The following is a 17,262-nucleotide window of genomic DNA, read 5'->3' as shown; positions in this document are numbered from 1 at the left end:
CTAGCGAGAGGAAGGTATCACTTGCTATAATGATGACCATGATATAACACCCTTGCTGGCAGTCCCAATAATAGATCACACATGCAAATGAAATAGATTCTATGAACGACACAAGCATTTGAACATACGCTAAGATCACACATGCAAATGCACCAAATAGAGAAAAAAAGATGTGGAGAGTCACAAGATGTAGCAGTATGAGTTCTGCACATTGCCATCTTCTCCATCAATGGCTTTCCAACAGCACAATTTTGCTTCACAGGATGTAGCACTATGAGCTCTGCACATTGCCATCTTCTCCATCAATGGCTTTCCCACAGCTCAATTTTGCTTCACAGGATGTAGCTCTATGAGCTCTGCACATTGCCACCTTCTCCACCATGGCTTTGCATGGCTTTTCCCAGCCTCTCTCTTTCGTCGGCTCCATTGGGCAGTTTCATTCTCAGCTCCCACTGCACCACACTTCTGCCCATCGCTCTGCTTCCCTCCGTGTTCGATGCAACGTTGACGTGGAAGTGTCGAAGGCACTCTCGAGGATGACGCAACAGGGCATTGAGCCCACTACAAAGGTTGTGCAGCAGCTTAGGAAAAAGGAGGTTTACAAAGCAAAAAGAAAGGAAAAGAAAGCGAAGGAGAAAGCAGAGAAGGTATTGTATCCGGTCTGGTACACTTGGTCAGAAGAGGCTAGTTTGAAGGAGGGAGAGAAGTATATCGCTAAGGAGGAGGATGAGAATGGGGCTGATGAATTTTTATGCTTTGTTGGTGATCAACGGCCTGCAAGAAGACTCGTCCTTAAGCAAGAGGCCAACATGGAAGCTGCTGCCCGAGCCAAGAAAGCAACAGTGAAAGTGAGGAAACCAGAGAGCCGGAGGAACACATTACTTTCCCGCTCAAACAAAAAATTAGAGCAGTCTAAAAATTTACGCAATCACCAGACTACTGGGTCGACATTCAGTTCAAGCAAGGATTGGGGTACTGCCCACAAGGAACGCCTACAAGAGTTTGCAGAGACTCCAGTCGCTATGGAGCAAGAATTTGGTGAAATTTCAACATCTGTACCTCAACAGAGGTTTCTGCATGAGAATGAAACCGACACATTTCTTGATTTCGACGAGGCGAATGTGTCAGGGGAGGAGGACGAAGGTTGGACAGTAAGAGGGGGCAAAAGGAAAAGAGAGAAACAACCGGATACACAGGAATTTAAGGAAATGCTTCTCTCTAGAAGAAAAGGCGACTTGAAAATGTTAACCGCCGCTAATCATATTCCTGACGAAAACTCAAAGGACGTGTCTCAGTTTTTCGAGTTTAGTGGACGGGAAGCTCTTTCGGAGGATAAAAAGATCCAGAAGTTAGCAACCAGGTAGCAGTCATCGACCTTTCATTTCCATACAGAAGTATCCCACAATTCGTAGAGAGAAGAATCTTCACCACAACCAAAATCTGTGTACATAATGTATCCAGCATTCTTGCAGTAGAGCATTTTTCCTTGGCAACAAAAAACTGCGACGTGGGACATTCCTGTACTAAAGATTATCTTGTATCAAGCGAGGCTTGAAGCGATCCTGGCTTTACCTGCGATAGAGCAGTTGTTCCTGCTCAGTTTTTATGGTTATTAGATCTCTCAAGTGATCTAAATTGCCAAGGAGAGAGAAATGCACCCTCAACGCTCACTGACATCATCTATCTTTCTGGACGCCTCTGATACAAGGCATCGTTTACTTCTATATGTGTGCTAGAGGTATCAGGGATGAAATATTACTGAAGATGGTAAATGCATTGATAAATAAAGGATGAACTAAGGCACAATGTACTTCCCCCACATGCCTAAACTTGAGACGAGGCATAGTTTACTTTTACATGTGTGCTAGGCATGAAATATCACTGAAGATCGTAATTGCATTGAACAAAGGCACAATTTACTTGCATGGGTTTGAACATCGCTACATATGCTGGGAGACTTAAGGGAACACTTTCTGTGTCAATCCTGAGACTTCCAACCTTGATCAATAACAGATGCCAAACATATTGTTGGGCTTGTGAGCTGCCTCATTTAAAACTGTGGGCAGTAATTGAGTAGAATTTTGCTTGAGTAGTTGTCAATGCCACAAGACAAAAAATCGTAGGAGCATAATTTTCTTTATACCACTCCGTATGCATATATGCTCAAGTTCCCCATGCTCATTGCAAAATATGCACTACAAACACTTGTTGTTTCTTTACTTCAAGGCTGCTCAAGCTCCCCTGATGGTTACAAGTCTGCTACAAATACTGGATTTCATACAATTTTATGGCTAAAAATGTGCAAAGAAAGTCCTGTAAGGCCAAGAGGTCACGCACAGTTAGGGTTTCAGGATTCTGTTACAGAGTTGGGCATCAACTTGTCAAAGCCGAGAGCTCAATGCTCATGATTTTTAAAGATTCCAAATTTCAGGGTCCCAGTTTCAGCCAAGAGCTCATAACACAGCTTTAAGTTATTAGACTACACTCCCTTCTAAGCTATGGCTCTATCAGGTCGCCATCTTATCCTTTGTATCTTTGAATCATTTGTAGCCTTAGCCTACAAGCAGGGCAGTTTCAAGGTACCCCAAGTGACTTGTAATGGACTAAGGGCTGGACCGGATATTAACAGGCTCTGCCTGAACTTTGCAGAATCTCCAGAACATTTGGTTGGCCATTAGTGGCTGCACCTTCCTGCTTTTAAGGCGATAAGTGGGACAAAGGAGGGGTGAGCAAGGGTTACACCCCTTCTGACTTAGTATCTTGTAATATGGAACTTGCCTTGCTAGATCACTTATGCACCTGTCAGGTCTCCCAAGTTGCCCTCTTTGGCACTGATTGATGGCCAACTCGCATAGTCAAACCTGTCGAGTTAGAGCGATCAGCCTACTAGACCTAGCTACACTTATGCACCTGTCAGGTCTCCCAAGTTGCCCTCTTTGGCACTGATTGATGGCCAACTCGCATAGTCAAACCTGTCAAGTTGGGATCAGCCTATTAGACCTAGCTAATTGGTGTCAGAGAATAAGGGTCAATGCTCGACCCGTGAACCATTGCACTTCTGAAAAATATGGCTCATTATTCGGTTGAATATCGCTGGAGCGTTACTCAAACCAAAAGAGACTACTAAATATTCATAAAGGCCTTGGCAGGATCTCATCATCTGAGGGATTGGAAAGAGATTCTTGTTATTCAATTTTTTCAGTGCTTTGTAGTCCGCATATGTCCGCCATGATCCATCTTTCTTGAGTGGTAAGAGAACTACTGTCTTTGAATTTCATCTATATAGATGTAAATATAAATATAAATATAAATACATACGTTTATATATATACATTTATTTATATTTTCCTGACCCTTCCATGGCGCTTGATTGTGTGTCCTTTCCGGATCTCAACACAACCATACACTCGTGGTAGTCAAGCTGGATACAGGCCGAAGCTCTGATACCAATGTAACATGCAACGGTAATTTGATCGTGTAATTCACAGCAAGACCTTCTTTAAACCTTTAGCGAGGACTTAGTGTTGTTTACCATAGAGAGAGAAAGGAGATGAGGGTAGAGAGAGAGTAGAGTCGACGACCGATTGGTCCCTCTACCCACTGAGGGCCCCCTCCCCCAATCAGGGGAGAATTTGCTTTATACTTGGAGAACTGAGAAATACAAAGAACACTCTTCGAGAGAGCACGGAAAACGCACTTCTGAAGAGCTCACTGTGCACACGTAGAGCAGACCCACAGACGTGAGAGGCAACACCAACCAATACCGAGACCTTGATGATGTCCACACTGACGATGTAGGACGCTTGTGCAAGGCAAGGAAGAGCCTTGTGCTGTCCAACGGAATGCAGGGTTACTACGTGAGTGAGAGAGTGAAAGCTGAGAGTAATAGATACTGAGAGAGAGCTGAGATATGTTTGAGAGAACAGAGCTAAGAAGTAGGCTGTGTAGCCTGTAAAAGAAAGCTGAGAAAGCTGAGGAAACAGTGTCCAAACCTCTCTTCGTTTGCTAGTCCAAACCTCCGACTGTTGTGTTGCATGGTCACCTTCAGATCAGGCTGAACTGATGGCCAAGGGACTGAGGCTAGAGCAGGGCCAGATCTGAGGAGTTCAGGGGCTGCACAAGGAGGCTGAAGTGGAGCTGTAGGAGAGCTGAAGGCAGGAGCAGCTGAATGATTCAAAAGGGCAGCAAAGGGACCCTTTTATAGGGCTGGAACTGAGCCAACCCAGTCTGTAAACAGCCGACTGGGTCAGTCTGTTTTACAGACTGGTTGGCCTACAACCAGCCTGTAAAAGCCCTCCCTGGCTCATTTGCCAGGGGAGTTTTTGGGCAGCCTTTGTAGGCTGCCTTCCCTGCTTACCTGTCCAGCCTTTGGGGACCCTAAAGTTGCTCCTAACCTAGGCTAAGACCTAACCTATAAGATGGAAACACTAACCTACTGTTCTCCAGTGGGTACTAGTGAACAAGAACTGAATTGTTGACTTGACCTAAGGCTGAGAGACTGACCTACGTAGCTTGTGCCTGACTGTCCTTGGACAAGGGCTCACAAAGGGGTCACAGCATACGACAAAATCTCCTATCTGGGAACTATAACGCACTTGTCGATGTAGCCAGTGTGTCACTTTGCATGCAAGTGCAGGGGTGCATGTGACAATACTGGCCAAAGTATGAGATTGGGTGGACCTGGGAATGGCCTAAGGCATTTGTGCATCTGGCTCTCTTGATATACCATGCTGAAATGCTAGTCCAAATCCCAAGAGGAATCCATCGGAGCATGTACCGCTCTGAAAGGTCAGGCTAGTACATCATCTAGAGGGCATGACTCAACTAAGTGTTGACGAATTGAGAAAGTAGAAGAAGAGTCATGACTTTGTAAAATACTTGAGGAGAAATCAATTTAAGGCAAGACTCTCGTACATAAATTTATATAGGAACAAATTGATTTCGTAAATACCTTTTGTGCTGCATGTCTAAGGAAGGAGTTAGGGGAAGATTTGGAAAAAGGGGGATAGAAGCGCATAAGGGAGAAAGAAAGAAAGAAAGAAAGTCTATTAATGTCCACGGAAGACCAAGAGGTCTATGGGACAGTGCAGAACCAACTAATACATCAGTTTAGGGAGGGCACATGGCAGCTCCCATAGAGTGCAAAAGCATCTCTATTTATTGAGAGAGAGAGAGGGGAAGAAGGGAGGAGAAGGGGTAGGAGAGAGAGGGGGAGAGAATGAGGTAGGGAAGAGAGAGAGAGAGAGAGAGAAAGAAAGAAAGAAAGAAAGAAATTTTATTAAAGGTCCACGGAAGGCCATACATGGCCTATGGGACACAAAATCATCCGAAAGGAAAATACATCATCAACGATGCGCCAACTAGGTGGCCTCATCGTAATACAGCTAAGATGCCAAAAATGGCTACAAAAATCCTAGATACAAAATGAAATGAAATAGAGTACCAAAAATTCCTAGATACAAAATGTAAAATATGAAATATGAGGAACATCGTCTTCCCTAAGGGGTCTGTGATCCAAAGAAATGATGGAAGTCATGGCCATCGACCATGCCTCCTGCCATGAGTGTGAAGATCTGGGCAAGTGTCAAGTGGGCTGCTGGCGGTGCCAAGTCTCCATGGAGCAATCTCCTCCGAAAATCTGCCATCATCCTCCGTCGTCTAGAAATAAAGCGACGGGTACAGCCTCTGTGTAAGATCATCCTGCGGTGCTGTCGTATCATGTCATATGTACATCCTCGGGGTGGAACCATCGGTGCTCTCTGGCAAGATGGGCTATCTCTGTGCTCATGGTCCTGCGCCTCGTCCTGCTCCTCATGAATAACCAGGTCTCTGGCAGGGATGCGACGGTGCTCTCTGAGGAATTTCTCTCTGTATCTGGTGATCTCCCTGATGAACAACGCTAAGCAATACTGATCCTCATACTCCATAATCCGAGAGAGAGGTCCAAATCCGTGCCCAAATGTAGGATGAAGGAAGGAGGGAGTAGATAGGATTAGATGTCACATCAAAAAGTGTACAATGAGTGGTGGATGGAGACTTATATAGTCCCTCCACATTTCCCACCTAAAAGGCCTCTAAAGGGCCTCTAAAATAGCCCTTTTGCCCCCTTCATTACAGCCATCCCTTCCAATAGAATTTTGCCCTCAAAATTTTACATTTTGTCTATCTAAAAAGGTGCAGCAAACAGCACCTACTAATCAGCTTGATAGGAGATAGGGGTAGTTCTGGACAATGCTTTTTGGCTGCCATGAATTCTCATCCTGAGGGTGTCCCTGCCACTTGATAAGATAGTCTATGTAGACCCTGTTTCGGAGTTCATGGTCTTTGAAACCCATGATGCGCTCTGTGAGATAGAGATGTGACCCTCCTCATCCATAGGTGGTAGCTCAGGAAGGACTTGGACATGCTGTACTACATGTGGCTTCAACACTTTGAGCAAGGCATAATGGTTCTTATGGAGGCGTAAATGCACATAATCTCCTTCTTCAAAAGACAGGGACCTCTTGCGCTCATCCGCATACTTCTTACGCTTGGCTTGGGTACCGTGCATATTCTTCTTAGCCAATTGCAAAAGGGCATCCATTCTTTCCAGGTCACTCCTTGCTTGCTGATTTTTCACAGCCATGTCTGCAATTAAAGGCGGCATCCAAACCTTGCATCCATACATTGTTTCAAAAGGGCTCATGCCAATAGAAAGGTGCTTGGTACTGTTGTAACAAAATTCAGCAAGAGCCAACCATTTATCCCAGGACTTTTGTGTATCATGACAAGAGTGCCTCAAGTATTCCTCCACCCATTTGTTCACCCCTTCTGACTGTCCATCTGTCTCAAGGTGGTAAGCAGTGCTAGGTGTGAGGAGAGTACCCGCTGCTATGAATAGCTCCTGCCAAAAGTGACCCATAAATTTTGCATCTCTGTCATTGACAATTTCCCGAGGAAAGCCATGATGCTTAAAAACATGCTCAATAAATTTCCAAGCAACCTATGATGCTAAATACCGGGTCTTAGTGGGTATGAAGTGAGCCTATTTTGTCATTCTATCCACCACTACATATATGCTATCCCATATGTCTGTAGAAGGCAACCTTGTGATGAAATCCATAGCTATGTGAGTCCATTTGCCTTCTGGAATAGGTAATGCCTGTAAGAGACATGCGGGTAGCGGGCTGTCCACCTTATTCTGTTGCAAGGCAAGCATTCAGTGACATATTTAACCACATCCGCCACATGCCATCCTAGATGAATCTTTGTTTGATCTTTTCATATGTGATACCCGCATGTCTTGCCACAGGAGATGAGTGCATTTCGTGCAAAAGCAGCAGTCTATACATCAAGTCTAGCACAAGATAAGTTCTGTCCTTTCAGTACAATAGTGCATTATGTAGATTAAATTCAGCATGCCCTTGGCTTGAAGGCTCCTTTAACTCCAAAAATATGGGAGCTGCCTTTATATTCTTCCTGAATCCCATGAATCACTCCTGATAGATGTTGGAAATGGCAGACAAACTGCAAGCCCACATTCCCATTTTCGTTCCCCTTCCTGCACTCAATGTCGAAATTGTAAGACTGAAGTGCAGCCAACCACCTCTTCTGCTTCATGGACAAATTGAGCTGCGTAAGAAAGTACTTAAGTGTCCTATGATCCGTCTTAACCTTAATCGTGCTACCGTACAGGTAGTGGTGCCATTTCTCAAAAGCATGTAGGATAGCCAACATGTCCTGATCATAAACATGATAGTTCAATTCCTTGGCCTCAAATTTCTTGCTCTCGAAAGCTATAACTCCATGCTCTTGTCTCAGAACAGCCCCTAGGCCTTTGTCATTTGCATCTGTCTCTACAATGAAGGGCCGTGAGAAATCAGGGCATAACAAGTACAGGTGCTACTCAAGGCATCTTTGAGGTCTTCAAAACTGAGTTGTGCTTCTTCTAACCACTTGAAGGCATCTTTTTTCAACAAGTTAGTTAGAGGGGTTGCCCTCTTGGCAAAATGTTACCAGTTAGGTGGGATTCTGTGGCTGTGCCCACTCCCTTATGCATTTGACCTTGACCGGATCCACCCAAATTCCATCCCTGCTCACAATATGACCAAGATACTCAACCTCTTCTGCCATGAAAGTGCACTTCCTGGCTTTAGCATAAAGATGCTGCAACCTCAAAATTTCCAGCACCTGCTTGACATGTCTGATGTGTTCCTGCTTATCCTTGCTATAAATGAGGATGTCATCAAAAAATACCAGCACACATTTGTAAGGAAGAGGCTGCAAAATCTTGTTCATGAGTGCCTGGAAAGTAGCTGGTGCATTGGTCAATCTAGAACACATCACTTTGAACTCATATAAACCTCTCTTTGTGCAAAAGGCTGTCTTGTGCTCATCTCCTTCTTTCATTTTGATTTGATGGTAGCCTAATAACCTCGAACCAATTTTAGTGAAGAATTGAGAACCCTTGAGTTCATGCAATAGGTCATCTATCTTGGGGATCGGAAACCTGTTCTTGATAGTGGCCTTATTCAAGTCCGTGTAGTCAATGCTTCATCCCCAACTTCGGAGAAAGCGGGAAGCTCGATGGTACCAACTACCCGATATGGAAGGTGAAGATTCGGAGTCACCTTGTGGCCCGGAAACTATGGAGGCACACGGGAGGTGATCCAAGGCCAGTAGACACCTTGGACAGCAAAGGAAACATAGTTACCCCGACGGATCCGGATGATCTCAAGTACTGGGAAGACCGAGATGCTCAAGCTCTTGCCATGCTTATTGGGACAACGGCAGACACGGTCATCCCGCATATACAGATGGCAGACTTTCGTAGAGTCATGGGCCATTTTGAAAGGCCTCTACGAGACGGACAACACGACGATCATAGCAGGTCAAAGAACAAAGCCCATGCCTTTTGAAGAGCTTTGCCCTTTTCTCATCGAGGAGGAGGCTAGATAGGATTTGTACTCCCAGGTAGACGAGAAAGCCCTAACTGTGAAGGATAGGTCCGGCAAGGGCAAGTCCAAGGACTTCCACAAGAAGACTGACAATCAGGAGCGTAAGAACATGAAATTCTTCTATTGTGAGAAGCCTGGTCATATGGCGAAGGAATGCCACAAGAAGAAGGCAGACCTAAAGCGAAAGAAGTAGAACAAGGACAAGGAGGAGTCAAGCGGGGAGGCGGCAAATGTTACCACAGAGAAGCTCTTCATGATCTTAGAAACATGCGCTGCTCTCTTGGCAAGAGAGAGCAACAATGGCTGGTTCGTGGACAGCGGTGCCTCAAAACACACGTCCTTCAAAAAGGATTGGTTCACCACCATGGAGTCTACTCATCCAGGCTCCAAAGTAACGGTGGGGAACAACAGAACATGCTTGATCAAAGGTGTTGGAAGTATTCCTTTTGTCATGAGCTCCAGTAAAGAGAAGGTAATATCTGGTGTACTTTATGTTCTTGACCTATGCAAAAACCTTCTCTCTGTGAGCCAAATGGACCAGCATCAAATGCCGGTTCTCTTCAGCAAAGGTCAAGTCACAGTAAAGACCAGTAAAAACCTTCTTTCTGTGAGCCGGATGGACCAGCATCAAATGTCAGTTCTCTTCAACAAAGGTCAAGTCATAGTAAGGACCAAGGACGGAAAGGTGGTTGCTAGAGGAGTACAGGACCATGGGTTGTATCGACTCAATGCCCTACTTGTTCATGGAGATCAGGGCCGGTCCAAACTCTGGCACGAACGGTTCGGGCATGTGAATTATGGCACTTTGACCGACATGTAGAAGACCAAAATGGTGGATGGACTTCCGCCAATCACGGGCAAAGATGGTGTCTGTCGAGCTTGCTTGGAGGGCAAGCAGCATCGAGACAAGTTCCCTCAGGAGGCGTCACCTAGGGCTAAGGCCCCTCTAGAGTTGGTTCATTCCGACTTATGTGGACTGATGTCGACAAACTCCTTCGCAGGTTCAAGGTATTCTCTTTTATTTGTTGATGACTTCAGCAGAATGACTTGGGTTTACTGTATTGTCAAGAAATCTCAGCGCTTTGAAAAGTTTAAGGAATGGAAGGCAAAGGTGGAGAAAGAAATAGGGAGCCATGTCAAGGCTTTTTGTACCAATCGGGGAGGCAAGTTTACATCAACTGAATTCAACAACTTTTACAGAACACATGGAATCAAGCGACAATTGACCACAACTAGGACTTCTCAGCAAAATCATGTAGCTGAGAGGAAACATAGGACCTCAGTTGAGATGGGATTGTCTATGTTGCAAGGCAAGAATCTTGCCAAAGTCTATTGGGGTGAAGCCCTCGCAACCGCAATTCATATTCTCAATCGGACGAAGACAGGCTGTGGAACACATGACTCCATACGAGGCGTACTATGGCAAGAAACCAACAATCTCTCACTTACGGATTTTTGGTTCTAACACCTATGTTCGAACATGTGCACAAGGATGAATGGAAGAAGCTTGATCCCAAAAGCCAGCAATGCATCTTTGTTGGGTACAGTGAAGAGTCTAAGGCATACAGACTCTTTGACCCCAAGAAGAAGCAGATCATTGTTAGCCGAGATCTGGTGTTTGAGGAGACTGTTTGAGGAGACACTGCCAGAGACTGTTGATGATGATCAGGAATTCAGAGTCCTTCCCCCTCCCCCATCCAAAGTTGTCATTGAGAAAGGAGGCCCCAGAAGCCAAAGATGAGGAGGAGGAGCAACCAGCTCCAGTACCCACTTCAAAGGATCCTCAGTCAGCGAGGAAACTCCCAAAGTGGTATCTCAGGACTTTACAGGAGTCCGGAGTGACCGATATACTTGAGAGCAATTCTGGCCTTCGGAGGTCCCAGCGGCATGCTTCGGCTTCATCTGCTCATTGTGCATTGGTGACTCAGGTAAGAACCCATGTCCTTTGAGGAGGCCAAGGACATCCCAGAGTGGTAGGCGGCCATGTAGACAGAGATGGACGCTATCCAAAAGAACCACACATGGGACTTGGTGGATTGATCTTGCAAGAGGAAGGTCATTGGAACCAAGTGGGTCTACAAGTAGAAGTTCAAGCCCGACGGGAGCTTGGATAAATACAAAGCTAGATTGGTGGTGAAGGGATATGCTCAGTCAGAGGGTCTCGACTTTGATGAGACCTTTGCCCCAATTGCTCGGATGACATCAATCCGGGCTTTGACTGCACGTCACAGTTGGTCCATCTTTCAGATGGATGTCAAATCTACGTTCCTTAATGGGACCTTGGAGGAGGTGGTTTATGTTGAGCAACCCCTAGGGTTTCATGTTCCAGGGTCCACATCACAGGTCTGCAGATTGAGGAAGGCACTATACGGGCTGAAACAAGCCCCTAGAGCATGGTACCAACGGATAGATGAGTTCTTTGACAGGATTGAGCTCGAGAGGAGTCCTTCTGATCCCAACCTCTACTTCTTCATTGAGGGAGGGATGATGCTGGTTATCATTTTGTATGTGGATGATCTCGTGCTCACAGGGAATCACAGGTACGGTAGAGCAGTGACATTGTTTTCATTTGTCAGAAGAAATATTGTCATGAGCTGCTTAGGAGGTTCCAGATGGAGAACTGCAGGCCTGCAGTTACACCGATGGGCATCCATGATTCATCAACATTGGTGGATGCTGGACGTTACCGGCGGTTGGTAGGGAGTCTTCTGTACCTTACCAATACTCGGCTCGACATCTCTTTCTCCGTTGGAGTCTTATGCAAGTTCTCTACCAAACCCAGGGAGACACACTGGAGAGCATGATTAAGAGTACTGTGGTACCTATAGGGTACTAGTACTTATGGCATTACCTACACCTCAGGCTTGGACCTTGGGGGTTTTTGTGATTTTGACTGGGCCGGGGACTTCGACACTCGGAGATCCACTACAGGCTATTGTTTTGTGCTTTCTTCAGGAGCTATCTCATGGCTCCGCAAGAAGCAACCTTCCGTTGCCCTCTCGTCAATGGAGGCGGAGTACAGGGCTGCATGCATGCACCGCATCATGCGAATCTTTATGGCTCAGATGGATCTTGGAGGATCTGGACCAGACAGAGACGGAGGCGACCGTGATCCTATGTGACAACCAGAGTTGCATGGCGATTGCGAAGAATCCGGTGTTTCACGCCAGAACCAAGCACATCGAGGTTCACTACCATTTTGTTTGAGAGCTCATCATCGATGGCATTGATGAGCTGATGTACGTCCCCACTGCCGACAACCTTGCTGATGTTTTCACGAAGGCTCTCCCTCGAGAGCAACTGGAGCATTTGATCACACGCATGGGTATCGGCCCACCATTGGGTCATTAAGAGGGGGTGTTAAAATTCGTGGTTAATGCCCCACATGTTTTGCCCCCCTTTTTATGAGGAGAAGGGCAAGGGGCTTAGGTGGTTAGAAGGGGGAGTGATTGAGAGGGGGTCGCCGACTAGTCAAAGTCAATGGTCGGTGGCCAAGGTCAAAGTCAATGGCCGGTGGCCAAGGTCAATGGTCGGTGGCCAAGGCCAATGGTCGGTGGTCAATCCACCACCCCTTTGTGACCTCTTCCCTTTTATTATATAAAGCCCCCTTCCCCCTCACTATAATATAGCACTCAAGCCTTCAACCTCTCAGCACTGAAGCTGATCCAGCAGCGTACATTTAGTAGGGAGAAGGCGACTTGTCTAGCCCATCGTTGGTGGAATAAGACTGCAGCAACTGCTGCCCTTTGTAGCTGCTCCTCTTGCAGCCTTTTGCCCTTCATTCTAGAAGGAAGAACTTGTTCAGTTTTGCCATCTCCTTTGTTACTTTGTTGCTGCACTTTTGTTGAGTTGTTTTCGAGCAAGTATTCATCTCTTTTGCTTCCGCCGCTGTACCGTGATTTCTAATACAAGTGGCATCCATAGGACACACTAGACTAGAACTCACTAGAACACACCAAACTGACTCATCGTGACTCCATTTCCTAACACTTGGCTGCATAGATCTTGTTGTACCTACTAGAATATCAGGCATCCTCGCGCTTAAGACTCACATACTGAGAAAAAGGCATCTCAGCACGCACATCCTTAGGCAAGGCCCAGTAAGAGCGTAAGGCATCTAAGATCCGTGGTCACTTGCTGCCCATTTCCAGCACTTTGCTGCATAGTAACACCACCCACCTGATGCACGGGCTCCGTTTAGCTAAAAGTGTTCACTGTCGAAGCCATAAAAGCATGCAACCCTGGTTGAGTCTATCTCCCAAAGACATCCCTCTGAAAAGATGGCACAATAGAAGTCTGAGAAGAGGACTGACGGCTGTTATGCTCTAGCCGAGATAGCATGACCTCGGATAGATCGGTGGGCATTTTCTCTTAGATGACCAACTTTTGTAATAGTTAATGTGCGTAATTGAAATGGTCAAGAGAAGTAACTGCCAAGGTCCTAGGTGAGGGCGGAATGGCATTGACTAGGTAGTTCTGAGTGCTAAGGCCTAGGTGCACCAAAATGTGCAATAATGCCAAGGGGCAAGTGGTTTTTAATGTGCCCCAAGAGAGGGGAAAAATGGTGCACCAAGTGGAGAGGCTAAATTGATGACATTTGGCAAGGAGAACTATCTAGGGAATTGAGGGTCTCATGGATAGGTATGAAAAACAACGTACGTATCTGACGATTCATGATTCATGAGAATAGGCTGGGTGGAACAACAGATAGCCATCGCCTGTGATTGTTTCAATGACGAGTAGAGGTTTAGGCTACAGATAATAACGAGGATAGATAAAGTCGTTGACATTTTGGTATCAGAGCAAGGCTAGAGGATGAAGGGGGATTCGTGATTTACGACGAAATCTGTGGATGGGAAGCACTGTAAACTTCGAATCCTGAGAGTCGAGCTATGGCGCTAGCAAAGGCGAAGAACCTTGTCTCCTCCAACCCTGTCGTCGTCTAGCAAGCCTGGGCGTCAAAAGCAAAGCTATCGAGCTCGATGAAGAGAGTGACGCCTAAGTGACGGCGTTCCCGACTGTGTGGTTGGGGTGTCTACCGAGTTGGGTGACGTGCTCAGATTGGATCTGAAACCGAATTGACTGTGAAAGACAGCTTATGAAACCGAATTGACTGTGAAAGACAGCTTTGGCTTTATTTCTACGACGGAAATTAACTCTCCAAAGGCTCTCCCTCACTCCCTCTCTCTGAAAAGAAAAATCCTTCTTTTACAAGAGCTTCAAGCCCCATTCAAATTGGCAACATGCCACTTGTCTAAAATCTAGACTAAATCCTATTACAAGCCACTAAGGGCCATTCTGGAGTCTTCAAAGCTCTCGGTCACACGAACCGCTTCCTGGATGCTTGTCAGGCTCCCATTTCGCTTAGGAAAAATAGTCCTTGCTAGTACCTGCAACAATTAATTAAAGCGCACCACCATGGTACCCATTAATTGTTAGCGCTTTGCATGCAAATAACACACTGTGGACTAATCCTAGTCACGGTGGGCGTCCCCACTGAACACATGTGCACATCTAAACAAATATATATACAAATAAATATATATATATTTTCTTCGGTTGATCGGAGTCAACACTCTTGATTATAATTAAAGAGCTTTGACCAAGGGTCAAGGCGCCTTAATTATAGCCAAGTCTCTCCAACCGGAGTTGGCACATCTTGGTTAACCAGGGTTAACCCTCTTGGCGCATGCCAAGTCTTGTTGACCGAAGTCAACATTCTCTGACCGCAGTCAGGTTTACTTGACTAGAGTCAAGTATCTTTGACCGTAGTCAATCCTTTGACCATTAAAATGACTCTTTGACCGTAATTAACACATATAAAAACTCTTTAATTATGATCAAATAAATGGTCAACTGTACTTTGACTTAGGATATTTACATTGTGGTGACATCCCCTCGGCTTCTATTCAGTTGACCTCAACTGAAAAGCTTCCTTGTAAACATCCAAAAGCTGTGGATGATCGGATAACATGTCTTCGTCCATCCACTTGGCATCTAATGCCGTATAATTCTTGAATTTTACAAGATACCTGTAAAATTGCTTTCCTTGAGGGCCTTTACGTACAATATGGTACACAATTTGCTCTGGCTGAAGGACTTCCTCCAGCTCATCCACTTCTGGTGGATCTTCAGATACTGGTTCTGTAGGCTCTGGTCCCTGGAATTTCTTTAGAAGACTCACATGGAATGCATTGTGAATCCTCCAATGCTCTGGCAATGCTAATCTGTATGCAACCTCATTTATTCTTTCTGTAACCCTAAAAGGGCCATAATATCTGGGAGATAACTTTGCATACACTTTCTGTTTGCCTTTAAACTTGCGGAGCCTAGCTTTTTCAAACCTCAAAAGTATCCAGTCCCCTTCCTTGAGATCTAGCTGTCTCCTATGTTTATCTGCAGCCCTTTTATGTTTCTCTTGAGACCTTTCAATTGCTGTCCGGACTTGGCTGTAAGCTGTCTGGAGGTCTCTTACAAACTGATCAGCTGCAAATATTTCATCTTTAGTCCTCAATATAGGTGGCAAAATCACCTTCCCATATATGACTTCAAAAGGGGCTTTCCCTGTAGAGCTATGTACTGTATTATTGTAAGCAAACTCTACTAAGGGTAGGTACTTTTCCCAGTCTGAACTCTGGTCACCCACGCAGCATTTCAGCATATCCAAAATGGTAGAATTTGCTACTTCACTTTGACCATCTGTCTGGGAATGGAAAGAAGAAGAAAAATTCAGATTCGTCCCCATGTTATCAAATAAAGCTCTCCAGAATAGACTGGTCATTCTGGGATCTCGATCACTAACAATGGACTTAGGCATACCATGATGTTTAAAGATCTGTGCCATGAACAACTTAGCCATATGATCTGCCTTTATGGTTTTGCGAACCGGAATGAAATGAGCTTGCTTGCTGAATCTATCTATGATAGTCCAAATCCCATCATTCCCTGACTTTGATCTCGGCAAATCAAAAATAAAGTCCATTGTAATACTTTCCCATGGTGCCTGAGGCACGGGAAGAGGCATAAGTAGGCCAGGTGCCTTCTGTCTATCATATTTCATTTTCTGACACGTAAGGCATTCAGTAACAAACTGATGTATATCTTTCCGCATTCCTGGCCAAAAGAAATACTTCTCTAGTGCTAGAGTTGTTGCTGTAATTCCTCTATGTCCAGCATAGGGAGGTGCATGGCATTCCCCTAAAATCTTTTTCCTCATCTCCTGGGTGATGCATAGGCAATCATCTTTCATTAAATACCCATCTTTCAGGGAGTAGTGACTGGTGGATTGCCCTTCTTGCATCTGCTGTAAAATTTCACCAAAATCAGAATCATGAGCATATTGCTCCCTCATGCCTTCCAGGTCCTGATGATAAGCAATAGTTACATTGTTGACCTGGGGTCTTCGGGACAAGGCATCTGCCACTCTGTTCCGAATTCCTGGGGTATGGACAATCTGAAAATGATACATTGACAGCATGTTTGCCCATTTCATATGCTTCTCTGAAAGCTTGGTCTGAGTCAAAAAGTATTTCAGACTTTGGTGATCTGTTTTGACAGTAAAATCTGCACCCAGAAGATAATGTTTCCAGGTATGGATAGCATGAATTACAGCCAATAACTCTTTCTCATAGATTCCTAAATATCTTTCCGCATCCCGAAGTCGTCTGCTTTCATAGGCTACTACATGACCATTCTGATGCAATGCAGCCCCAACACATTCTCCACAAGCATCACAATCCACATCAAAAGACTGATACAGATCCGGAACTACCAGAATAGGCTCTGTAGTCAACTTTTCCTTGAGTGTATTGAATGCTTTCTTCTGTGATAATCCCCATGTGAAGGCTGCATTTTTCTTAGTGAGGTCATGTAATGGAGCTGCGATATCAGCAAAATGTTTGATAAACCTTCTATAGTAAGAACACAAACCTAAAAAGCTTCGAACTTCATGCACAGTTTTCAGCTTTGGCCATTCCTGAATGGCACTTCGCTGGATCCATTTGTATCCCATTCTTGGATATTATATGCCCCAGATAGTGGATTTCTTCCAGGAAGAATTCACTTTTCTTGCTATTTGCATAGAGCTGATGATTTCTCAGCTCTTGAAACACTATAGCAAGATGTTCTCTGTGCTCTTCCTCTGTCTTAGAAAAAACTAAGATATCATCAAAGAAAGTACCGGTAAAATGCTTGTACTTCCGGAAGATGCGATCCATCATTCTGTTGAATGTGGCTGGAGCATTTGTCAATCCAAAAGGCATCACTAAGTATTCATACAACCCGAATGTTGTGCGGAATGCTGTCTTATGCACATCCTTAGGCTGTA

At 45.1% G+C, this 17,262-nt stretch overlaps 1 protein-coding gene across 1 annotated transcript in view; it reads left to right on the top strand.

Annotated features, from left to right (window-relative positions):
- Positions 1 to 211: 211 nt before the first annotated feature.
- The window catches only part of LOC147884847 (pentatricopeptide repeat-containing protein At5g67570, chloroplastic-like), a 74,641-nt gene continuing 57,590 nt past the window's right edge, over positions 212 to 17,262 (top strand). Inside the window, exon 1 of the mRNA XM_087397920.1 lies at positions 212 to 1,360. Coding sequence (XP_087254046.1) covers positions 381 to 1,360 — 980 coding nt within the window. The 5' untranslated portion in view covers positions 212 to 380. The remainder of the gene's footprint in view (positions 1,361 to 17,262) is intronic.

This window comes from Dipteris shenzhenensis, chromosome 26 (assembly GCF_047967505.1).
Source record: "Dipteris shenzhenensis isolate YYH24624 ecotype China chromosome 26, Dip_SZ_1.0, whole genome shotgun sequence".
Lineage (NCBI taxonomy): Eukaryota > Viridiplantae > Streptophyta > Polypodiopsida > Gleicheniales > Dipteridaceae > Dipteris > Dipteris shenzhenensis.
Note: the sequence above shows the minus strand (reverse complement) of the source record. Positions and strands in the feature narration are given on the sequence as shown.